The sequence below is a fragment of the Nuphar pumila genome, chromosome 6 (genome assembly GCF_984573655.1).
Source record: "Nuphar pumila chromosome 6, dmNupPumi1.hap1.1, whole genome shotgun sequence".
Lineage (NCBI taxonomy): Eukaryota > Viridiplantae > Streptophyta > Magnoliopsida > Nymphaeales > Nymphaeaceae > Nuphar > Nuphar pumila.
In genome coordinates, this window is record NC_143254.1 from 124353085 (window position 1) to 124380428 (window position 27344).

General features: G+C 37.3%; 2 protein-coding genes across 2 annotated transcripts; one reads left to right on the forward strand and one right to left on the reverse strand.

The window, feature by feature from the left end:
* Positions 1-1228: 1228 nt before the first annotated feature.
* LOC149836042 (transcription elongation factor 1 homolog) lies at positions 1229-6308 on the reverse strand. The gene is made up of 5 exons (XM_090008944.1): positions 6214-6308; positions 3849-3970; positions 3211-3281; positions 1647-1668; positions 1229-1551 (listed from the first exon to the last, which is right to left on the reverse strand). Exons 2-5 carry the CDS (start codon positions 3959-3961, stop codon positions 1491-1493), a joined length of 267 nt encoding a protein of 88 aa, XP_089865070.1. The 5' UTR covers positions 3962-3970; positions 6214-6308; the 3' UTR covers positions 1229-1490.
* Positions 6309-18055: 11747 nt separating this feature from the next.
* On the forward strand, positions 18056-25767 carry LOC149836043 (histone deacetylase complex subunit SAP18-like). Its single transcript, XM_090008949.1, has 6 exons — positions 18056-18212; positions 23189-23221; positions 24368-24478; positions 24562-24657; positions 25400-25474; positions 25563-25767. Exons 1-6 carry the CDS (start codon positions 18093-18095, stop codon positions 25593-25595), a joined length of 468 nt encoding a protein of 155 aa, XP_089865075.1. The 5' UTR covers positions 18056-18092; the 3' UTR covers positions 25596-25767.
* Positions 25768-27344: the final 1577 nt, after the last annotated feature.

Genomic DNA, 27344 nt, shown 5'->3' on the forward strand with positions numbered 1-27344 from the left:
TCTTGCTACATGGGGAAACTCAGTTCTCTGCAAGCCTGGTTTGGAAGCGCGAAACTTCTTGTTTCTCCTTAGTAGGTTGTTTACTTAATAGATTTCTTCTAGCTCCCTTGATGTTTTCCTATCATTTCTTGATACATTCCCACTTGTTTTCCCTTCACTTCCTATAGCTTTTATATTAGACTTTCATATGTTTAACTTTTCGTTTTTCATATCACCGAGGCGGTATTCCATGTGGTAAGTGGGGTCCTGTGTCAAGTTGAAAGCCCAGAATCCCTTTGCCTCATGGGGCGGCTGTTGTTCCGGTAGCGATCTGCCTTAACCCCAGCCGGTCTTTCAACAAAAAAAAAAAAAAACTTTTCATTTTTCATGTGCTTCACAATTGTATTCTGCTTCTCGCTTCATACTACTGTTTTAACACTTGCTTCTCCCCTTTCACTTCATGCATTGATTCTTGTATTCATTTCGTTTCCTGGTAACTATGGAAAAAGTTTTTTTTTTTCTTTGTTACCGAGGAAACCACCTAAGAATGGGGTTACTTATGAGGATTCTTAAATAAAAATAATCTCAACATATAGAAAACTTTCTTTAGAAACTGGCTAAAAATTTTCTAATAAGTTAATGGGTCAAACACCTCATTTGGAAGTACATGAAATAAATTTAGCCACAATAGATATATTGATGGATATGTATGGACTAAGAACATGATAAAAAAGAGTGCAATTTATGGCCCAATATTCCATGTCTTTTCTCATTAACTTCTCAAGTCATTCTTGAATCATTGCATTGTGTTGTTGTGGCTCCAATTCTAGTTGCATTTGAAGATAAATCTTTATCTCACATCAATAATAAAAGTCTCACCAGCTGCCTCAAATTTGCTAGATTCATATGTAAATGGGCGCCCAACAGTAGCAATTACATTGCCAATTATCTTGCCAACTTAGGTAACCCCAAGAACTACTTGTTTAGAAGGATAAACTATGGTAAGGTAAAAATGTCCTAAAAAATACGAGCATTTGTGAATTGAGACATCAGACGGAATTTAAAAATTGTAGGGCATTTAAAAAAGGTATCAATTTTTTCTCGTACGATCATTTTCCGCTTTGACAATGGTCGTACTGAATCATCTCAAGCACAAAGAAGTACAACGAGTTACACCCGCTACATCACTCAGATTCATGCATTTCTTTGCATGGCTCTCTCTCTCTCTCATGAAAACATGATGGTGGGACCAAATCATTCAACCACTGCTCCGAGATAAGATTATTAATGTCAAAATTTCAGTTACGACATACGGTACGCTACACCGAGCATTGGTGGTATTATTACTGCTACCACTATTACCCATAAGCAGACACTAGAACCAACTTTGTACAGCGACAAATACCACTAGAGCATGGTGTTACAGATACAACCTGCACACCTCATCAGGCAAAAGAGCTTTAATACAATTACATCGTTAATATGTATTCAACATATATAATACACCCAGGCTAAGCAGCATCTTCTGCAAGATTGTTAACCCTCTCGCACTCGTCGATCCATTCACTGTACCTGCAGAATTCACATATGAACAAAATTAAAAAACGACTTCCCTCGTGGATTGTTGAGATTTAACTAGTAAACAAGAGTAAGAGAAAGCAACTTACACGTCTATTGGCTCTGACAGTGCTGCAAGGAGGGAAGAAGAAACCAGTGAAAATGAAATTGAGTATTAGTACCACCCCAAGAAGACGACAATACAACCATGAAATGCCACAAAGAGCTAGTTAACACCATCTTTCACAAACTCCTCATTTTGAAGAAATTTGACATGCCAATGGACCATTCTTCCACCATTGTTCAAGGAAATGTGAAAGATGCACTTTGGAGTCTATTTTTTATTTTCTCATTGAAAGAAGGCACACAACCGAGCAACCCACATCAGAATTGAGAAGGCATCATATTTTAACCATTAGCCAAGAAATCAGATTAGATACAACAAATTATGAGAACATGGTGCCTTGTTGTCTGGCATGTGCGAACAACTTTCCCCTGGTAAGAAAATAGCATGACAAACATTTTCACATGGAAGAATTATTCACATGTTTTTTTATGCTGAGAAAAACTGACTATGAATTAGAAAAAAAAAATGAACTTAACAGACTAGATGGGAGACATAAAACTGATAGTAGACAGAGACACCTATCAAAAGAAAAAAAACTGACAGTAGAACTGTTTCAGGTTTTCCTCAACATCAGTTATAAACCTCGCTCTTGGGTTTTTTCTCAGCAACAAAAAAAGGATTTGCAAGAATATTTTTTGTAGAAAATATTTAAAAATCTAGATACATTTAAAATTGCAAATATAAAAATATTTGGAATAAGAAATTGTTCAAAAGTATAAAGAAACTTAATAAACCATAAAAATACTGATTAAAAACATTGAAAATAAGAAATAATGCTGAATTTATTGCTACTTATAGGGAATTTCCTATTCGATGAATTTTATCATGGTAAATGTTTGTGTCTAAGACCAGAAGAACAATCAATATAAACAAAACACCTCAATATCAGAACAGCTACTAACAGTTTGAAAGTAGGAATCATCTTACAGAGACTAGACTGATTTTTTCCCCATAAAATTGCTAAGCAATGATGTTCACCATACCTACCAATATGAGTTTGCGGAAAATTTTCCAATATCATATTAATAGATTCAATAATCTATTTTATACAAACATATTGTTCTATGCAACCACATCTGCACAAGTATCAGCCAGCTATAGTCCGCACTATCCAGGACAAGGGCCCAGATAAAATGCTCTTGGCACCAAGTTATACATAAAGCACGTTGAATATAAACATAGGCTGCAATACACGGAGACAGGAGCTAGTATTGGGCTGGATAAGGCAGGCCAGGTAAGGAATCAAAGCATCCATCATGATGGATGGCCTGGCCTGGAAAATAACCAGGCCTACTTCTAATCAGGTTCAGGCTCCAAATGTCAGCCTCTTTATATGTATTTCCAACCAAGGTCTATTTATAAGAACAATAATAAGGAATCCCGATGACCAAGCCCAGTCAGGCCTACATATAAGGCAGGTCCTATCAAGCTCAGGCTTCAACACTGAGCCAAAAAAACAGCCTTACAAGCAGAAGTCATCATTTTTCATGCTTCAGGCCTAAGAGGAGGTAAAAAGAAAAGAATATGCATGTTATCTAGAATTTTACCAGTGATAGAGGTACTGTAACTCTCCTGACAAATCCTGCATGAAGCTTCTCCAATCATGTCCTTCCTGTCACTGGAAGAAGAAAGATGACATTAGAGAAATTCTGAAAAATAAGACCCAGAAAATCCACAAACCACCAAAAGGATTAATCCAACTCAGAAAAGAATGATCTTAGAGTATCAGGGTCTTAGAAAGACCAGCAATAATTCCCCAGTCCCCAGATGGATGACAGAACTGGGTAAGCATGCAAATCAGTTGTGTTAAGCAGAAGCTCACAGAAATCCTGCATGGCATGTAGTTGCTGGATAGGCCAGACCCATCTAGACCAAGAGTTGAGTTTCAGGGTGACACAACAAACTGTAATTATTGCATCAGCCTCACTAACCCAAAACGTTTTTGTACAATATGCATGGCCTCATGGGCTAAAAAAGCCTGACCACCAAGATCATTCAGACAATGCATAGAGATTGGTGAGAAAAACAAGTCCCACACAGGACCTGTCTATTTTGGAGATCACATAGAACAACAGATAAGCTTGACAATTAAATGCTCAGAAGGCTTGGTTTAAAATATCATGATTATTAGTGAACAAAGATATGCAAAGACATGAATGCAATATTACTAGAATCCAGAACTTACATGCGACACTCTACACTGCTTCCATGATTGCAGAAAGGACAGCTAAAAACTGTGTCAAGCTTGTCCATTCTCTTCTTTGGTGGTGGCTTCGCCCTGGACTTTCTCTTCCCCATGTCTAAGTTCTGATTGTTGCCACATGTATCAGTCTCAATTCATTTAAGGATTACAAACAAAAGCTAAAAAAGTCGTATCCCAAATTCTTGGCACCATATCCAATATTATTCAACAAAGAAATTCAACTTCACATAATTAGCTAATAGCAACATTAACTGTATCAAACGATGAAAAATAGTCTTGTTGTGATATACAATTCTAAACTTTCTTTTATTAAACTCATCCTATAAGAAGATTGAAGATCACTAAGACTGCAACATAGCCAATCATATCAGCGCCAGAACTCCCAGGTGGAATAGGGATTAGGTGTTAAGACACCGCATGGTTTGTTAAACCTAAAAATAAATTACATGGATTTTGCCATACTGCAACACAGGATAGTTTATGATTACCATTTGCATGACAGATGTAAGTTCTCCTCTAAGAATCTCAATGTTCTCAGAAGGTGAGGATAACACTCAGCTGTGCCAATACCAACAGTGATTGGTACATCACTTAACAGAGAATAATGACAAAGCTATAACAGCTGAGGGTCACAAACTGATCACCCTTCACAATGAAGAACCTCTAGCCAGCTGAAACTACACTAGAGCTTTCCAATCACTGACCGCACATTGGCAGGCCTCCGATTGGTAAAACCCTTGAGGGTACCCCCCCCCCCAAACTGCACACTGAGGAGTACACCCAGCTCCAACCTTGCAGCAAGGGACACCCCCCTGAGTTTCAAACTGTGGCCATCCCATGTCAGGTGACAAACCTCGGTTGGCCGCAGCTAGGAAGGCGGTTGAATCCCATTACATGACAGAAACTTATTCAAGAATTCTCATCACCCAAACTAACAAAGCATACCATTATCCACAATAAATACATACTACACAGAAACAACACATTAGTAGATCAAGTACTATTCTTCCCATTTCCACCTCTTATTTTTTCATGCCCCGATCAGACCAACACACCATTTTTTTGGCACCATGACACACACCACTCATAGACACTACGAAAAGCAATAACCTCAGAAACATTAAAAAAACAAAAAACAAAACATTTCAACGTAACAGGAGACATTCACTGGTCAAAAAGAAGTTTGTATATGGTTATTGTCCCTTAAAAAAAAACTGCCCTCATGGATACAACTTTTCTTTTGCAGGTTTCTCAAAATTATAATTGCAGAGATAGTTACATGTTAACTTTTTTTATAGAATTTGAAGCCTCTGCTTCGTTGATATCTATTGTTGGACAATCCATACAAGGAATGGTAAGTAAATGTACAAGTGAATTCCTACCCCAAAAAAGGAATGCCTAGAACTCACTACATTACTCAAATACAACATTAGAGACGACAACAATAACATAGCAACTAGATACCAACAATTAAAAAAATGAAATAGATGACAAAAAAAAGTGGCAAAAATTAAAAGATATATTAAAAACCTAAAAATATAGATAGAATGATTGAGACCTAAATAAGCATACAACTTGATGCCTCAATTGACAGAAAGCAGTGCATAAACATAGAGAAGCAAGGAATCTCGGAACCTGTCAGAGACAAAGCACAAATCAACTGGAGAAATATCCAAGCACAAATTAAAACCTTAAGAAGCTCCACAATGAAGCAATCAGAGAGACTGAGATGTTAGAAAAGTCAAAACCCAAAAGTACCCAAACCATTAATCTAACCACAATATTGCATATAAGACATCTTTCACAACATTAAGAGAATAGGACGACAATTCAGCTCACCTTGATTCCATATAATAGAACTCAGAATCTACATTGAGCTAGAATCATGAGTTCTAGGCCAAATCCCATATTTCTTAAAACAATAACCCAGACAAAGAGGATATGGTGAGAAATAACATGTCGGACACCACCTTAATACACACAAGGTCTAATCTTAATCCGTTAACCCCAGACTCTCACCAAACAAAGAACAAAGAAGTTTGAAAAATGAAACCTAATCTGATGCATGTAGAAAACAGAATAAAAAAAGGGGCAAGAGAGACCAAACCCCAAACCCCTAATCTCATAAACCCTCACCTTAACCCATGAACCTTCAGAACTAGACATGCTAAGAATCTCCATCAACGAAAGAATTCTAGAAAGCACTAGAAAGAGAACATAGGTTTACACCAACCCTAGATTTACACCAAACCATGAATTACGAACCAGAATAACCGAAAGAACATAGGTTTACACCGAAGGATGAATCAAATATCAGGAGAACGGCAAGAATACTAAACAATCTCACCTCCTCCTCCTCCTCCTCCTCCTCCTCTGGCTCTTGCAAAAAACCTCCCAAGAACAAGAATCTTCGAGAAAAGAACGAATGAAACACCCCCCCACCGCCAATGGATATATATATATATAGTGTCAACGGGTCGGGTTTAGTCTAATCGGGTTTATTATAAGAAGAACCATAACCGGACCCATGAACCAACCCGAACCATACCAGTCAAATAATATGTTTTTAGCATTTTTACATTGAAAAATGGTGGGTCTTAATCAGCACTCTGGTCGGCCCGGGTCTGGTATAAAATTTTACAAACTATACCTGGGTCCATATATTAATCGGACTTTCGGGTTCGAACTCAGGTCTTAATCGGGTCTTCTTATTTGTCACCATACCCGGACCCTAAGGGTTTGGTCCATGTCAGGTCCGGGTAAACCCGACTCATTGACACTCCTATATATCGGTACTATGAGTTTATCGTTACTTTCCATTGGCGATTGTCCCAAAATCGACTCCATCTATCAAGGGTGAAACTGTGTCAGACCCGTTTGGGCGAACAACCGAATTTGGCCTGAAACTAAACCAAATCAAATCTGATAGGAACTGGAATGTGGATCCATTCCCCAAATATCTCAGCTATGGATCCGGCTCCTTTAAGTTCACTCAACCCGTTCACATGTTATGGATCTCCTCTATACAAAAAAAACTAAAAATATTCTTTCATATCTATGCCTATTGGGAATGTACCCAATTTATAACACGGATCCGAATAGAATTTAGCCCTTGTTACAAGTCGAATTCCATGATTCATTCCAACCTAATGGCTAGACAAGTCATATCAGCTTCATTTGGAGTCTGTTCTCAAGTTCCAATCCATATGATCCAGGCCAATTCAATTGGTTGGAAATAGGGTGCTAACACATGTTTGCTTTAGTCAGAGGTAGTCAGAGGTAAAGATGAACATTCACTGTTGACAAAGTAGAAGTTATGATTGTTGGTTACAAGGTCAACAAGATTTAAGGCAAAAACAATCACCAATTGTACTATTCTCATGTTTCACTAACCTTTAGAAAGTGTTGTGACTGTCATTTACAATCATAAGATCTTGAGAAAACATAAGAATCACATGGCATTGCAAACATGCTCTAAAACTCATAAGACATGTTTGCAATGCCTTGTTCTAGGATTTTCTCAAGATCTCGTGATTGCAGGTCATAAACAAACCACTTTCTCAAGTTGTGATATTAATTCTCACTTGAGAATGCTCATCCCTTAAAACATGTGATTGTTTGGTCACAACAAGAATGACCTTGTGACCAACAATCACAACTTCTATTTTATCAACTATGATTGTTAATCCTCGTGTGACTGTTTTTCGAAAAGAGCTTCTCATGAACATTATGCATGTTTCAGATCTCTGAAGCAATCTTCTTAAGAAGAAAACTGTCGAGATTCTCGTAAGCTTATGGCACCCCCTTCTTCTCCCTTTAATGAAAGACATGACCCATCTTGTGCTTTTTTTAAAAAAACTTGGTGACCTTTTTTTCTTCCTTAAAGGTTTTTTTAAGAATCAACCAACTTCTAAATCCATACTCTAAGCTATGTATGGGTGTTTAACACTTAATATAGCAGTGTTTTAATTCTTCAATTCTATCCCTATGTGATAAGCTCTTAGTTTTTCTTCTTAAGATGTTTTGTCTCATGCTAATGTTATTGTTTGAGAAAAAAAAGAATATCAGGTAAAAAATATCAGACGTTAGTGTGCCTGAAGTAAAATAAAAGGTAGAGGCATGAAAGAAAAAAACACAACAACTATGTATAGTTGTTGTGTTTTGCTATTAGCGTCTATACGAAGCATGTAATCGATCTCATGGTTATAGTATTGATCTTGAGAATATGCAATGCTTATATACAATTTATAATTGTTTGTGAATGTGATGATCATGACAAATATTTGTGCATTAAGCACCTGATCACCCTCCATCTTGGGGACAAGGCCTCTCAGTTGTGGGACCCAAGATCTGACAGATGGTGATGGGGTGCTTAATGCACAATTTTTTGTACAATCATATTGCACCAAATCCAGACTCTTTGTAAATGTATCTATACAACAAAAAATTGTTCAAAAATTTGATCACAACTTTGAGGAATCTAAAGTCAACTAATCTTGTAGATGTTATGTATTCTGCCCTTGTACTCTTAGCTCCCCAAGCTCTCTATCATTGATATAGAGCTCGTTGTCCTTGCAAAAAAGCAACATTTCTTGAGATCATAAAAACTCTTGTTGATTATGTATAATGACCTTTGCTTCAAGCAGATCCTGCAACCTACAAATTTCAGCTCTTACAAGAGCTACGTCTGCACTCTTTCCACTTGCAGTCCTTCTAGGCTTCTATCTTCTCACCCCAATTTGCTCTTTGTCATTTCATTTGTAATATATATATATATATATATGTGTGTGTGTGTGTGTGTGTGTGCAAGATAATAAATTTATAATGAAAGTAAATTTATAAACATAGTTAATATATGTATAAGTTCATTACAATTCCAATGTCCCTCTTTGCATTGGAACTGCTTGATAACTCCTGGTTGTCAATAGCTACGTTCTCTTAACCGACATGTACCATAAAATACAAGTTGATGTCATCACTGATGTCGTGTCAGTTTTTAAGTTCAAAGAAGAACAACATGAGGTAATCTGATCCTTCAAATAGTTTGAGAAGCTTTTGTTAACTACGGGAGGATGACTAGGTTGTTTAGTTTTTAAGTTCAAAGGAGAACAACATGAGGTAATATGATCCTTCAAACAGTTTGAGAAGCTTTTGTTAACTACGGGAGGATGACTAGGTTGTTGAGCATACTCAAACTACTGGACCACTGGATTGCCCATTTGGCTTTCATTTTCATTCATGTTGTGCAACCAAATATCCTTCTTCTTGAGGTTCATAGCTTAGACAACCACATCCTCCTCCATATCAGTCTTCGTAGGGGCACCACAATAACTATATAATGAAGTTTTATTCATGAGTAGTGTCCTATATTGCATTAGTTATAAAAATATAACTACTTATTTCACATATACTTACATGTGTTATGGTCATCATGCGCAACTTTTCTGCGCATTAGGCCCTTCACAACTGAGGTCTCATATCTCCTTCATCATTCGTCTCCTCCTTAGAGTCTAGGTTGCCTATAATGCGTGACCAACTCCACATAGCAATACATAAAAGTTGAGGGACTAGGTCACGTCCAAGGGGTCTTCCAATGGATATGTGCTTCAATATCCAAACCTATAAGAATTAATACACATATTAATTCACAAATTAATATATAAAGATTACAAAATCATGTTTGCATATCAAACAAATTAAATCAATATTCGTACATCCAACAACACCAACATACCAGCCATGTTTTTTCTTTCACGCTTCACATGATTCAAACACGCATACAGGTATGCAAGTGAATCTGCTTTTTATGCATATTCATTAATGTGATCCAAGTCTTGCATCAGTTGCATATATGATGCATGAATCAACTTTTCACTAGTGTTGATGAATACACAAGTGCCCAAGAAGTACAATAAGAATGCCCTCAACTGCTTATCTATCTTATAACTGACATTACCTCCAATACAAACTAATTTCTTTATTCTCTTTGCCTTGTTGTCATATTTGTTCCTCAATCATAATAACTTCAATCTTTCACCTTTGAATACATCATCGGGTGCTTCCAATAAAACTTGACATTGATGCTTAAATTTTTTAAACTCAAGTGCATTCACTCGCTCTTCATGGCACTTCACAACTATGGTCCCCAAAATGTACAAACCTCCTTTAACTAAACAGTCCCACATTGACGAATGTCCTGACCTTCCATGTGAATATCCTCACACGTTTGTGAACGTCCTCCTGGTTGTGCCCCTTATGGAGTTTTAGTAAAAAAAGGTTCACACATTTTGGGGACATAAACTAAATACTCTCACATTTGCAAATGTCTTGACCTTTGCATGTAAATGCCCTTACACTACTCATGCATGTGCCTCTTAAGTGATTTTATTTAAAGAAGGTTCAAGCATTTTGGGGACAAGGTCTTACTATATTTTGAGAATGTCTTTTTGTTTGTGCCACTTATGCATTCTTTTTTTAATAAAAGGAGGTTCACACATTTTGGATGAAATTGTTGTTACTATTAGGGGTTACTATCTCTCTCTCTATATATAAATATTGGTTTATCCTAATTGTTCATAAAGTGTGAACAATGCTGAATTTTGATGTTTCAAGCCTCAAGGGGAGTTGGCGTAGTAGGGTGGGGCCTTGGTTGCTAGATTGGCAGTCAAGGTTCGATTCTCATGAGTGTTGCTACTTTGCACAAGGCAACACATAGCATAGGACCCGGAGGCAGGAGTCCTAGCCTTGGAGTTTTATGTTATGGGCATGACGACCGCTGGTATGGTAGGCTGAGTCAACGCGACCAGGTCTTCGGGTTATAAATTAAAAAATCCACCTTACAGATGTTATTGGCCAATTATTGGATCATATCTTTTCAATGAGAAAATATGATTTTATGAGTCTTTAAATTTATAAAAATTTTGAGCCATTGATTTTTGAAGTTTGATAAATACCTGCTCACGTGATCCAAAAGTCGATTTCTACTAAATAGAGCATATAAATCACATATATAAGGTTGGATTTAAAAAAAAATGAAAATTAAGACTGTCCATACCCTCCGATTGTTAGGAGGAACCAATCACTTTATGTATATATGCACATAGTGTAGATGGTTGAAGTGTTTGGCTTGCAAACAATAAGCTGAGTTCAAATCTTGTTGCATACAACTTTGAAATAATACATTAATTTTGTAAACGAGTTAGTTTAAACTTCAATCAATATGTTTAAAGTGCAAATTCTATTATTTTTTTAATTTTAAAAATAAAATTTATTTATAAATGAGCTAGCTCAAGGTCGACTGGCTACCAAAAGCAAGCCAAGCTTGAACACCTCTCTTCAATTCGTTCAATTCATTTATCATCCCAAGAGGTGGTTAGGAGAGTGCTCACTCATATTATACAAGTGATCCCATGAAAAAACTAGGCTTGACAAATCAATATTTAAGCATCTATTGTTGGATCTAGGATTTTGGATTACGAGAAGTTCAAGCTTGAATGAGGCTCCGTCTATATGAGTTATATAAGTGGAGCTTGAACACCTCAAGCTTGGCTCAATTTGGCTTGTATAATACTGATCGATGCAATTTTGTTATCTAATCGGCATAAGCAGATGCATGGATGTGCAATCCACTTATGAATATCAAACAACAAATCCAGATATGAATTCAAATCCAAATTATATCCACTGTAGTAAAATTGAATCTGAAACTGAATTTTAAATGATAATCAGACTTTAAAAAAAAACTAGAAAACTTCAAACGTGTACGTTTAAATCATATTAAGCCATGCATTTATATCTTATTTTAAGATCATTATCTTAGGGTACATTTGGAAGCAAAAAAAACTCTCATAAGAAAATAAAATTTTGCCTATGAGAAGTTTTGATATGATAATTTTTCTAAAATAAAAATTTTCACTTGTTTGGGTTTTATGAGAAAAAAAATAGAAAATCTTAAAAAAATAAGAGATAGGAGGAGGGGGTGGTGGTGGAGCTTTTTTGACACGATTTTCTAGAAGGTGAGTGATGGTGGTGGTGGGGGTGAGATGGATGGTGGTAGTGGAAAATCATCGTGGGGAGGTGGTGGAGCTTCTCCGCACCATTTTTCAGGATATGGATGATGGATGGTGGTGATTGATGGTGGGGAGGGCGGTTTTTCAGGAGGTGGTGAGATGGATGGTGGAGGTAAAAAATTATCATGGGTGGTGGTGGTGGAGTTTCTCCAGTACCATTTTTTAGGAGGTGGGTGATAGTGACAATGGTGAGATGGATGGTGGTAATGGATAGTGAAAAATCATCACGGGGAGGTCAATTTTTTGAGAGGTGGGTGGTGGTGGTGGTGGTGATGGTGAGATCGTGGGTGGTAGTGGTGGTGAGATGGGTGGTGGGGACTAGACCTCACCATTTTCTCATGGTAGGAAACATTCCTCTACCTCCACCTATGGTGGAATGTTTCTTATCAAAAAGTATATTTTTAGAAAAAACTCTCCCAGAGAAAATTTTTCTCTCATTTGGTAGGGTTGGAAAAACCGTACGAATTTTCTATTTTGTATAACTTTTTGTACATCTTTCTCAATTTCAAACGTGCCCTTAGAATATTGTGTTGGTTTCATATCAAGGTTACCATATATCCAATTCATTTGCACCCCTTGCAAGGTGCAGCAAAACAACTCTAAAAGTGTAACAACAATGATACTCAAGTCACCAACGGGGGCTCCACTTGTTTGGTAGGCGCAGTTAGTTCCCTTCACCTTGTGTTGAAATGTTGCAAGTTCAAAACCCAATGGTATGAGTTGTATAACTGGTGGGGGTCTGCCTAACCCTAGTTTCTTGGTAAAAAAAAAACATTGATACTCAAGTCATAATTTCAGGAAAATATGGGAAACTACCAAGAAAAATTGAGCTTTCACGGACCAAATAAAATTATAGCACAATCACTCATGAGGGCTTCCCTCGTTCAGTAGGGGTGACTCTTGATTGTTTTCAGGTCTTGGGTGTTGGCGAATGCAAACAAGTGCCTTTAAGTGGTGGGTCTTGTAAGGGCATAGATATCGATGACTCCACCCGAGGTTTACCTTAAATTGAGGTGAGCCCGTTAAGTGATCTGATACTTGATAAGGGTCTTTGTCATAAAAAAGTGAATGTTACCAAGTCAATGAGATGCCACGAATTCAAAACCCGTATACACAAAGTATTTTTTGCTGGACAAGGGGGATATATAGGGATGTTATCATTGTTCGCAAATGTTTTTTGCGAACTAACTCATCCTTGCAAATAATGGTTATTATTCACAGCTTGAATGCTCAAGTTTAAAAGAAATTTTACAACTATTTTATGCAATGTTATTATATTTTTTATGCGAAGTAACTCAGGTATTTACGCAGTTTAGAGGTTCGAGTTAAAAGAATATATATATATATATATATATATATATATATATATATATATATATATATATATATATAATTTTTTATACGGCATTATATTTTTTATGTGAAGTAACTGAGGTATTAGCAATGTTTGGAGGTTCAAGTTTAAAAGAAAGTTCACTTACACTTATTTTATGAGAATTTTATAAATTTTTTAAGTGAGGTAACTCAAGTATTTGCGAGGTTTGTCAACTCAAGTTTAAAAAAAAATTGGCAGATTTTTTATGAAAAGTTATTATATTTTTTATGCAAAGTAACTCAGGTATTTACATAGTTTGGAGGTTCGAGTTTAAAAAAAAATCGCAGATTTTTTATGGGATATTATTATATTTTTTATGCAAAGTAGCTCAAGTATTTGTGATGTTTGGAGATTTGAGTTTAAAAGAAAGTTTGCTTCTACTTATTTTATGTGAACTTAATAATTTTTTTATGCGAGGTAACTTAAGTATTTGTGAGGTTTGTTGGTTCGAGTTTAAAAAAAGTTTCATAATTTTTTTATGCAAAGTTATTACATTTTTGTGTGAAGTAACTCATGTATTTGCATAATTTGGAGGTTCGAGTTTGATTTTTTTTTTCCAGATTTTTATGCGACGTTATTATATTTTTTATTCAAAATAACTCAGCTATTTACACAATTTGTCACTTCAAGTCTAAAAGAATTTTTCACAATTTTTTATACCAATTTAGAAATTTTTTATACAAAGTAACTCATGTATTTGCAATGTTTGGAGGTTCGAGAGTTTAAAAGAAAGTTCTAGCGTACTTATTTTTTGTGAATTTCATAAATTGTTTATGTAATGTAACTAAGTATTTACGAGGTTTGTCTGTTCAAGTTAAAAAAAAAATCGCATATTTTTTTGTGAAGTTATTACATTTTTTATGAGAGATAACTCAAGTATTTACAACATCATTTCAATGATTTACAAAACACTCAAAAATAGAAATCATTGCCCTAGATCCCTCAGTTGTGCTTGTAGTTGCTCATTCACATTACCATAGTTTTCTATGATCGCAACTTGATATTGTATAATGGCTAAAGACATTGCAGCAAGTGTTTCCTTCAGCACACTGATTTTGGCCTCCTTTACAACAAACATATCCTTCGGTTGCCTAGTCTCTGCCAGTGCAAGAGCCAACTGAGTACCTACTCCACTTGCATTTTTTCTGCGCTTTTGGCCACACTCCTCTTGCTCATCCTTCTCAACTATCCTTTCGGAAGGACTGCCTGCATCATGATGATAAGCTATGTCTTCATCATCACCGACAACTACCATGGAAGACAAGCAACTGTCTTGGCCATCATCTTACAAGTCTGTAAGTTCCAATTGAAATAGGGTGGGGTAATCCTTTGACTTATCCTTGATTGTCATTGAGACTTTTTGCTAACTGTGTTAGGGCAATCGATTCATTGCTGAACATAACAAAATTGTCAGACCACTCAGTTGGTCATTTGACACTCCACTTTATTCATATTGTACAACCAAATGTCCTTCATCACCATAGCCTTTGCTTGGACAATGATATCCCAGTTCTCCTCCTCCTCACCTGCATCTTCATAGGGGCACCACTTTATCCACGTAATGAAGTTTCATTCATAGTTAGTCCTATATTGCATTACTTAAAAGCATGTTTGACAAAAAAATATACTTACATCTGCCTTGGTCAACTTTTATAATTTCTCGAAGTACTGGTCACATCCCATATGATGACGAGACTTTCTTCGATGATGTGTATCTTCGTTGATATTTTGTCTCTATATTACGAGACATAAAAATTCATGAACAACCTGACCTCTCAGGGGCTTTCCAATAGATATATGATCTCATAACCAAACCTACAGGGATTCATACAAGGATGAACATATAACAACGCAGTAAATTACAAAAAAAATATAAAATGCAACAAAATAACTAATGTTTTAGCTTAAATCAATAGTTTAAGTACAATCAAGGAGTAACTACCTTCAACAAGACCAACATGACAGTCAAGTTTACTTTTTCAGCCTTCACTCTATTCAAAGAGGCATAAAGGGGTGCAAGCACAACTGCCCCCATGTGTCTTCATTAACGTGATCCAAGATTGCCACCGGATTAATATAGAAACTATAGATCGACTTTCCACTGCTCTCATCGAATAGGCATATACCAAAGAAGTAGAGCAAGAATGCTCTTAGATCCTTCTTGTAGGTACTATCGGCCTTTCTTCCAACATACAATAGCTTGTCCTTTATTCTCTTCGCCACTGTGGGGTCTTGATAATTCCTCAATCATGCTAACTTTAGCCTTTCTCCTTTGAAGGCACCATCCGTTGCTCTCAAAACCATGGTAGTCAACTGCTTGTGATTTCTCTACTGCTGACAACTCACTAGCACTCTGTGACACTTCAATCTAGTGATTTGTGCCATGTCCTTCAATGTGATAGTCATCTTTATATCTCAAAATTGAAAGGTATTGGTTTTTGGATCCTAAAATTTCACCACGACCTCTAAGAGGGGGTGACTGATCTTCCATGGTGAAATCTTGAAGAAACTTCAGAAATTTATACCATCAAGCATTTTCTTCATGTCCTCTAGGAGAGCTTGGAACTACTACCGTGCTTTAAACCAATAGAAGTGGTGCATGCAACTGCCATTGACTTGTGGCTCCTGTCCAGGAGCATCAGGCCTTCTTCCCCTATTCGAGAAAATCCTCAGAGCTTGCACTTTCTTCTCAGCATCCATTCCTTGCTGCGATATCTCCAGCCCTTACTGAGTTGCCTTCTTCTCTTATTGAGAAATGCCCTCTAGTTACACAACTGCCTCCAACCCTTGTTGAGAAGCATACAATTGTTTTACAACTTGGTCCTCCCCTTGCTGAGGTTCATCCTCTACTCTTCTATCATTTACATTCTGAACGAGGAGAGAAGGCGGCTTAACTATATCTCCAACATCCGAGTGAGCGCATGACTCAAACAAATGCTCCTTCACTGAGTCCCCTCCACCCTCCCGTCCTTAGATTCTTCGGGAATAGGAGACATCATTGTGACAACAACCCCTTCATCCATTTTTTTGGTTAGTGTTTGCGACTGCTTTTTATAGAGTGGTAGAAATTTTAGCTTGTATTTTCTATGGTCAATGTCTAAAAACCAGTGTTTTGGCTACTGTTAAGGCAAAGATTGTGAGGGTGTGACCCCCTCTCTCTAAGTTTTAAGATGTTCACATATTTCACAGTATAATGGTTAAATGATGATATAGTTCACGAATATAGGGTTCTCAGTCGCCATAACGCCGAAATGCCAGAAATAGTTGCTAGATTATTTTGGGGACCACAAAGAAAATCTTAGATTATGCGAAAATAGCGCTAGAATGCGAACCCTAGAATATATGATATTTTGGCCGCTACTATTTATATAACACGAAGGAGCCCAAGAGTCCGTTTGAGTTTAAAAGATCTTTCATATACTTTTTATGCGAATTGCCTATATTTTTTTATGCAAAATAAGTCAAGTATTTACGATGTTTGGAGGTTAAGGTTTAAAAGAAAGTTCGCTCGTACATAATTTTTGCAAATTTAGTAAAATTTTTATGCATAGTAACTCAACTATTTGTGAGGTTTGGAGGTTCGAGTTAAAAAAAAAGTGTATATTTTTATGTGTATTTTTGAATTTTTTATGCGAAGTAACTCAGGTATTTAAGGAGTTTGGAGGTTTGAGTTTTAAAGAAATTTTGCAGATTTTTTAGATGGTGTTATTATATTTTTTATACGAAGTAACTCAGGTATTTGTGCAGTTTATCGATTCGAGTTTAAAAAAAAATTTATAAATTTTTTATATGAATTTAAGAATTTTTTATGCATAGTAACTGAGGTATTTGCGATATTTGAAAGAAAGTTTTCTCGCACTTATTTTATGTGAATTTCATAAATTATTTATGCTAGGTAACTCAAGTATTTGTAAGTTTTGTTAGTTCAAGTTAAAAATAAAATTTGTAATTTTTTATGTGATGTTATTATATTTTTTATGTGAGATAATTTAAGTATTTACAATGTTTGTCGGTTCGAGTTTAAAAGAAAGTTTCGTTCACACTTATTTTATACAAAATTTGTAAATTTTTAATACGCGAAGGTTTTGAAGTTTGAGTTTTCATTAAAAAAAACCCAAGTCATTCCCTGCCGCTGAGTTTGGGCTCTTATAGTGTCTGGCCTAATTCGCCTTAACAGCACTAAAAGATCCAAGATTAAACGTCGGCTGAGGCAGCTAAAAAAACGTTTACGATGAAGACTAAGAAAATTCACATGCTAAAGAAATTCATTCAAAAAATGATACTTGTGAACAATATTTATTATTTTAGACAACTGACGAATGTGTTATTCTTACTGTAAACGTCCCAACAGGTGATGTAGCAGAGCCCTGTTTGGTAATTCCAATTGTTCATGTTAAGCTCAAGTTATGCTCGTGTCACATCCTAAACAAGCGTTTGGAACTTTAGACGTCACTTTTTATGTAGCGGCGCTGCACCGCTGCTGTTGACCATCCATCCAATCTGAACATTTCTCGAGATAGACACTATGCCCATCTCGAGAAATGCCAAGATGGGTGGCTGCCAAGGCGACCCTGCATGTAATGCGAGCACGGAGCTTTATCAGAAACATGCCGAAATTCCGGATCTTGGCCACAGTTTATGTGAAACTCCCAAACACGTGAAATGGAACTGAGACTCTTGTCCTTTTCCCCCGAATTGATTGCTCAAACCGGGACGGAACCGAAGGGCTGCCTAGAAAATATGCACGGGAGAGAGGGAGAGAGAGAGAGAGGAGTGGGCAATATGGCAATGGCGGACGGCGGGCAAGGTAGAGGAGCGAGGCCACTCCCACCTCCCCCTCAACATCGGGGCCCACCTGGACCTCCCCCTCGCCCTCGCTTTGAGCCTATTGATCGCGAGAAGGTACCCTTCTTCTTCCTCTTTTCCGTCTTCCTCTTTCTCTTCCCTCTTTGCGTTTGGGTGAAAACCCAAATGGGATAAGTTGGGAACTTCTCTTTGTCCACCAGGACGTGATTTCCAGTTTATTTCACTTTTCTGGATAAGTGGGTGCATCCAGAACGCAAACGCCCTATTAGTGGGTATGCCCACAGGCCCCGTACAACGAATTAAGGGGGTATTTGGACTCCCCAACTTATCCAGAGAAAAGAAAAAGTAGTTGGGTTCTTGTTTTGCTCTATAATGCAATAGCTCCAAGTTATCCCAGGCTTTGGGATGAGCGGGTGCATTCAAACGATATTGTTCCGGTGCATTCATTATCATGAGGAAGTTATCCGTTCTTGAAACATCAAGGAAATCTACAGTGTCAATACTTCTGTCGAATATATTTTCAAAGATACGAACCTTTTCTTGGGTATATCCGCGCTATAGGTGACGAAGAAGGCTTTGAAGATTAGGGCTGTAAATCCTATACTCACATCCTCCTCCTCCCATGCTACGCTACTCTGCATTCACCATCTTCAGCAGTGTGTTTCTTTTCTTCTGAACCTTTTATGTAGATTGTTTACATTATCTTTGTCTTTGCTTCATCTTGTAAGCCAGGTTTCATAGTTTTGTGTGTTTGTGTGGCTAAATGGAGTTTATTGGCACCGTCCTACCAAATTGTTGTGTGCGTGTGCGTGCATGCGTGTAAATAACACCTGCTCTGGGTGACTAATGGAGTTTACTAGCACGGTTATCAGATTGTTTCAGATACACTTACAGATACTTATCTATATCTGGCCATCTGCTCAATTGAGCGAGCCTGGGGGATGTGAATGACCTAAGAATTTTGAGTGGTAGTCAGCATTTGTATGGGTACCAAAGTCTTCGTCCACTGAAATTTTACCATGAGCTGATTGCCATACCTACGCAAAGTTTGGTCCTGTGATATATAGCTTTTATTTTACATGTTAGTTACCCCTCTAGAAAGGGCCGTCAAGATAGTTACTCCTCCAGAAAGGGGTGTCAATACTTCCGTGGAAAGTGATGGACTGCTGAAGTCATGGACAACCAGATATTTTTCTTTTGCTATCAGTTTAGCTCTTAATGATTGTATGGCACTAGATGAAAGCCCCGAAGGTTAAAGTGTTGGATTAACAATCCAGGATGTTCTTATCTCATGGGTTAACAACAGAAAATTATCTGTGAAGTGGTGGGAGTGTCATAAGGTTTCAAAAAACCAATTGGTTATTGATTGTGGTTGGGCTGTTATTATTAGAAGAATGGAGCTCGACTTATTGATTTACATTTGTGATATGATAATAAAGGAGATTTCTATTGGTGCATCACAACATTTTTTAAGATGGTTTTTGTTACATCCATGCCTCAAGATGCAATCATGCAAGTCTCCATGGCACATTAATAAAATGATAAGGACCTTTTTGAAGAACTTATGATGCTTAGGGGATTAGCCAATGCCTAATGAAGGCGGGAGTTAGGGAGTAGGGAAGCACCTATTGTGCATAAGCAGATCGTGATTCAGATCCGTTTGGATTTAGTCTTGTTATTTGGATTTTTAATCAAATTTAGATTCTAGTTATTGTTTTGGATCCATCTCGGATCCATACCAGATTAGGGTTTTCTCATTTGTTCAATAAATACTTATTGTAGAGCTTATCAATGAAGGTTAGTTGATTGATTTTTTTTTATTGTTCTCTTTAATTTATGAATTTTTAATTGCTTATTTTCCATTAGTTTCTTACTTAGGGCATGTTCGGTTGGATCACATGAGATTCACTTTCTCATTTGAATGAGAAAGTGAATCTCATTTGTATAATCAGTAGAACATAAAAAGGTAAGCTGTGAGAAAGTGAATCTCATTTGCCTTTGCAAATGAAAGTCACTTTCTAATTTGCTTGAGATTGAAAATCACATTAAAGCCCATGTGATTCTGAATCACATGTGATTCTAAATCATGTTTTGAAAGGAGCAGCCGAACGTGCCCTTGGTGTATCATAGGTAGTAGTAGTTGTCATACACATTTTTCTCGCAATCTTGTTCGAGATTGTATCCATTGGTATTAGAGCATGTTTAGCTCCCTTGAACAATTGAGATGTCACATAGTTCGAGAAGCGATTAGAGAAAAACCATGGAAGCACCCATGGGTTGCATGAAAATTGACACACATGACTTGAAGGAGGACAAGTTCGAGATGAAAGTGAGTTTGCGTAACACGATACAAAAGCTTTGTGAGATGAAGCAAAAGGTCCTGTCATTGAAGGATATGTTCAAAGAACACTTTGGGCCGTGCAAAGAGCGATGAAAAAGATAGTCAAATATAATTTTAGCTTGTTCTTATTACCTTGCCAGTGGGGAGTGACCTTAGTTGGTGCCACCTAGGGCACCTAGTCAGGCTATGAAGGGCCACCGCCTAGGCTTATGGGTCTAGCCGGTAGGGCTCTGTTTTCCCACCTAGGCTGTAGGGGCATGGTTGCCTTTTTTTTGTATCTTTCTTTTTTTCTTTTTCTTTTTCCACCCGAAACACTTCTTTTTTCTTCTCTCCTTTTCTTCTTCTTATTTTCCTTTTCTTTTTTACCTTCTTATTTTTTTTCTTCTCCGTTTCTTCTTCATCGTACTTTCACCCCTCTACCTTCTTTTCCTTTGATTTTTCCTTCGTAACGGACACAAATTCCAAGGGGGCAGTCATGGATCCATCGAGGTGTCCCATCAAGTCATGACTGCAGATGAATGGAATAATCTACTTTTTTCAGGTTATGAAATTAGTTTCATCAAACTTTTCAGAGACAAATTGGTTGAGAAATGAGGAAGTGAGAGAATGAGAACTTGACATTGGAAACGAGGTAAGATAATAACCCAAACTGAAAAATAAATTCAGAATATGAACACGAAGAATGAAATCAGAACTCAAAAAATCGAAACTGTTTGCACAGGTTTTTTTTTCACCTGTGGATTCAGAAAGGTGCGTGTAGTTTGATGATTACTTGATCTTGGCTAAAATCGAGACAAGGTCTTGTTGGGTCAAAATCTTTTGTTGGGTTTAAAGAAAAACATGAAAAGAGAAAGGAGAGGGATTTTTCATGTTGAGATGATGGAGTTTGATCAGATCTGAAGCAAACAATGCATAATAAAAACTCCAGATTTAAAAAAAACAAAGGGGATTAAACGAAATTGAATGAGATCAAATTTAAAATGAATAACAAGGAATCAAGATCTGATCTGATGTGGTCAGATTTGATATATTGAGATTGAAAAGACCAAGATTTGGTCTGCTGTGACCAAATTTGATTTAAAAAAAAACTGAAATGAATGAGAAGGAATCGAAGATAAGGAAGAACAAATCGTATCTGATGTGATTAGATCTGCTTTGACGTTAAATGATAAGATGAGAGAAAATGAAGAATCTCGTTTGACGCAGAGTTACTAGAAGCTTCTTAGATAGGTGGGAAGCTCGCTTCCCGAAAACTCGCTTCAGAAGTGCGATACTCCTCGCTTCCGAAACTTGATGAGAACCTCGATCCCCCACACTTCTCCTATGCTTTCCACATAGTTCATCTATTCTTCTTATATGTTCTCTTACTCAACTTTTCATGTTTTTATGTGTTTTCCCTCACTCTTCTCACTCACTTCCATATGCTTTCTCTAAATTGGTAGTCATCATTTTTAGATTTTGTTAAAAATTTAATTCTTACACTAACAAATCATAAAATTTAATATTAGTCACTTTTATTTTAGTTTTTATTTGTGTTTCATTTTGATTCTCTTTCAATTCTTATATTTCTTTTTTTTATTCCTTGCTTCCCGCTTCTTATGAATTTTAAAATTCATCAATTCTCGCTTCCGCTTCCCGTATCGTTTCCCGCTTCCGCTTCATAGTCTGGCAACCTTGGTCTGACCGCTGACGTGACCAGATTGGGTTTAGAAAAAAGGAATAAGGAAACGATGGGGAAGAATCTGGTCTGACGTGACCAAATTTTGGTTTTGAGAAAAGAAATAGGAAAACAATGAGATCTGGTTCAGCATGACCAGATTCGGATTAGAATGGGAAAGAACAAAGAAGAAATTAATATGAATCACGACTTGATGTTATTCGCCTCGACCTCTGATACCATGTGAAAGCTGTAGTGTCCCTCGGCCTGCGTGACACTACAGCTTTGGAGATGAATTGGAGGTCGTACCCTAGCTCAGACGTCCCTCTTGTATATATAGCATGTTGAAATTACATGGAGAAAATACAAAATAGTCTTTAGGTATGAAACATATTGCAACAAAATACATAAATGGGAAATACCAAAAATACCCCTTCAGACGTGATTCTAACACTACACACTAGAGAAATTTTGTGAGCTGCCATTTTTCTCTAATGTCTCCTCTAGTCTTCATCTTCCTCACCCACTTTCTTAGAGGTGGATCTTTGCATCAGTACTTGACTGTCCATGGCTTCAGTTGGTCAACATAAATTGCCTAGGATGGATCAATCCTGGATATATTTGTGTTAGCTGGGGATGAATCTTTCTCACTCTAATTGTTGCCCAACTTTGTGCCTCATTTGTCTTTTTGTGTTACTTGTATCATGTATGACATTTTGGCGGGACTTCTTTTACCTTTTTTTAGAAACTTATGTTCTTATCCATAAGGCCAGAAAATCATTTTTTTGTAACTATGTTATATTTGTTCCTGTGACTAACCAGCGATTTGATATACAATATCGTGATCAGAAGATTTATAGGCTTCCTTTGGCCGATTTCATTTGATAATTAGGATTGTATTGTCAATAACATTCTGCAAGAAAAGAAAATGTGTAATTTCATGCACTTCTTATCAGCTCTTTCCATGTGTCTCATTTTGACCTTGTAAATGATAATATTAAACATGAAACATGTTAAGATTATTATTTTTTCTGGATACATTTATTCATTTTATTGTCTGTATTTTGCATGCAGACTTGTCCTCTGCTGCTTCGAGTTTTTACTAAGGTATGTTTGTTTCTCCTATATCTGTGCATCATATATGTTTTTCTGTAAGGTTGACATTTTACTCTTGGAGGTGTTATTTCTTCCTTTCCCCTCTATATGGATAGCGTGCTTGCTCATAATTCTCATCTTCTATTTGACGTCATTCTAGCTTCCACTAAATCTCAACTTGTTATAAGGGGTTAAACATTTTTTCCATGCAATTTGTGCTGCTGCTTTTCCATGAATGCTCCTCCTCGTGGCAAATTGTTTCCATAGAATATATCTCGGGATGCATAGGATTGGTCAATTTAATATGGTTTCTGAGAGCACAATTGGCTTGAGTGAATAAAATAATATAATATTGAGATGTACAGAACATGGACAACCGAAGGATGCATTTAGAAAGCTGTCATTGTTTTAAATGTAAACATATATTACATGTCCCTGGTGGGGGTTGTTGCAAACTATCCCATACATTTGCACATGAACAATGATAATCTTGACTGTCCTAGCTGCATGCTTTCCAAGTTGAGGTTGGTCATGTCTTGCTCAAGTGTTGTTTAGATAATGGCTTCATTACTTGGAAGGCAGTGCAGCCAAGGTTTGGGCCTTGCTGTGATGATGTAGGACTCCTAATTATGGCGATGCAGTATTTTGATGCAAGGACTTGTACAAATTTATTAAAGAATGCAGAAATTAAGCTGTGTTACTTGGAAGCAGGTGTAGTTATAGGTGTCCGATGCCAACAAGAATTATTGGTTATTGAAACGTTTGAGGAATCAAAATAGAGCAAGCTTGTTTTTATTATGTTTTCTATTTTGTCAGAAAAAGCAGACGTTTGCACACATATATGCAACCACAGTTTGCATGTTTCATGATGATTGTAATTTGAAGGAGCTTTCAATTTCATAAAAAAAGGGGCTTTCGAGTGAACAGTCTAAACTTGTCAGACATCATTCATCAGTTTTATTCCATACTTATGCTGTATGGTGTTCTACTGATGCTAGTTGGTTTATGGAACGTGCTCTTGGATTATGTCACATGGATACTGCTGCAGATTCAGGGATACAGCCATTTTTATAAAACTTTTCAATATTCATAGCTTTGTTGTGCATTCCTAGTAGATCTTCCTTTTTTTTATAATCTATAAGCATGTTGGTTATACAGATTGGGAGCCTTCACACTAGGGAAGACTTTGCTGTCAGAGGTAAAGAGCCTAAAGATGAGGTCCAGATCTATACATGGAAAGATGCTACACTCCGGGAGTTAACTGATCTGGTATGTTACAGTTAATTGTCTGTTTTCAAATGTATTTTGTTACTTCACCGTGTTGATTGATCTTCAATATTTTCATGTTTTAGGTCAAAGAGGTAGCTCCTGCTGCAAGGAGAAGGGATGCAAAGCTATCATTTGCATTTGTATATCCTGATAAACATGGTCGCTTTGTTGTCACTCAGGTCAGGGACATTATCAATCCTAGAGCTCAACCATCACTCACTTATCTGAGATTATATCTTTTATTCTGCCAACCTTCGAACACATTGGCATGGATGTGAAGCCCCCGAGCAGTGATAAAACAGCTCCCCTGGGGCCATTCTGTCCCCAGATTTTGGGATGTAAGAGTCACAATTCAGGCAAAGCTAAAACGGGTTGCACTCTGTGCATCAAAAGCTTGCCAGATAAGATAGATTAGAATTTCAAACTGGACACAAATTGTTGGGCTGCTTTTGTCCGGTGATTCAAATGCCCTCAGAATGGGTAAATATTTGCTACTAATGAAGGGAAGGAACTAATGAATAGAAATCACTCTTTTCTTCAAAAATTTCCAATTTTTTGTAGATCAAATGTTACGGATACGATATACATAGTTTGTTTATTTGGAAACTTCTTTTGAATAATGTGATTATGATAAGTAATTAGGTTTTTAAAGGGGTCCAAAAATCAACGGCCCACAATGTGCCAAAATTTCATAACTCAAAAGATTAACTCCGAAGATCACAATGTTATGTCAGAAAAGCATGACCCAAGGCTTGATCCTTAGCAAACAAACCTTGCTGAACACATCTATGTAGTTAGATTGAGTTGATACAACCTGCACCTATGATTTCTAGCTCACTAGTTCATTACCTTCATTAATAGCAAATATTTCCCCCCCATAATATATATATTTATAATTGTATGCTGTATTTTCCCCCAAAGGTTGGAATGACACATTCTTATGGAAACGGGAGGCGTTTGGATGATGGAAAGACTTTGGCCGAACTGAAGTTTCAGGTGATTCATTGAGTTTTTCTGTTCATCTATATGGTGTTTCTTTATTTATCTGGTATTATTTACCATAATTATTTCTTTTGATTTTCAGATTGGAGATTACCTTGATGTGGCCATCCTATAGACGGCTCACTCTATTCTGTGTCTGTTCTATTAAAATCTCTGTTGGGCTTTACTCATGAAAAAAATGTGCTTGTTATGTCTCATTAGAACCTTTTCTTTTCAGTAGGAGGAATTTAATGACTGTTACTATGAGAATGTAAATGAGGACATGAAAAGGTTAGGTCTTATCAAAATCTACTGCTTGCTTTAAACTTAAAGTGTCAGTTTTTTTTTCTCGATATTTAACGAGAAACCCTGGATCAAGTGATGGGGTTCAAGAGGGATTGGTGTCTTGATGTATGGCTCACCTCCAAGTGGTCAAAAGTTAAAACCCTTGGGCCTGGCCCTTGCCCACCACCAACAGGGCTTCTGCTGCTTTCACCTTTAGAGCCATGGACGTAAATCTCGGGTATCAAACCTTTGAGTTTTTTGCAAATTGGTCCCCACCTTATATGCTATTTTCCAATTGGTCCTCTCCTTAACAGGTTTTGCAAATTAATCCCCAGCTTTTGCGCCGCTATTGCAAATTAGTCCTCCTGTTACCCTCTGTTAAAGTGTTAAGTTAACCAATACCGAATAGCCCCTTTCTCTCCCCATCTCCCTCCCCCTCGATGCTCTTTCTCCCTCTCTTCCTCCCTGGCAGCCCACCCTAGAGGCTCTATCTCTCCCTCTCTCTTTGGCCGGCAACCCTCCCTACCGGCCAGAACCTCCCCATGACCTCTCTCCCTCCCCTGTGACCTCTCTCAACCAGCACAACTCATCTTAAGATGCCACAAGCAGACAGGGATGTCAATGGGTTGGGTTTGGTTCGGACCCAGTGGTACCAGACTTGGACCTGATTTTTGGGTATGGTATTGGGTCTGGACCTGAGTCTAATCAGGTCCACTATAAGAAAAATGATACCTGGACCCAATAAAAACTGCATGATCCAGACCCGGTCCATACTCGGTAAAACCAGATTTTTTTTTATCATTTTTACATCAAAAAATTATGAGTCTTAACCGGAACTTGGGTTGAGCCTGGGTCTGATATAAAATTTCACAAGCTATACCCGGGTCCATCTATTAATCAGACCTTTGGGTCCAGACTTGGGTCTTATTACTTATCACTTTACCCAGATGCTATAGGGATTGGTTCAGGTCAGGTCCTGGTAAACCACGCCCGTTGACACTCCTACATTCAGACCTCAAAACCAAGCAATTCCATCTTCCTTCTTCCCCATCTCAATAATCTGAAGAAAAATAAGAAAAACACTAAAAAATTTTCTCTTGTTACTCAAAGCAAAAAGAAAGCCATATATATATATATGTATATATATTGGAGTAATCAATCAGGGGTGCAGGGGTTAGGCAGACCAAGCTCATTGATCCCACTCACCATCATGCTTCTTCAAGGATCTCATGAGCCAAACCCACAAGAACACAAACAGCAATGCTGCCGCCGCTCCCACCACAATCGCCACCGTTTTCCTATCAGATGCCCGTGCCCAGAAGACCCTGAAACAAAACCACCACCACCACCACCCAAAAACCGGAAAGGCGGTATTCCGGTGCACCATCTGAGAAAACCCCCCAAAACGAACACCATCTTAGAAAAAAACCCACCCATGTGTTCGAATCAAACACTTCCCTATAAAGTCAAGTTCATAGATCACATCTGTATGGTCGGAATTTAAAAATAAAATGAAAAAAGCTCAAAAAACCTATTTAACACGTGGTTTAGCACCGACCCATTACTCTTAACCTAAGTTACCCCAACCGAGGTTCAGTGA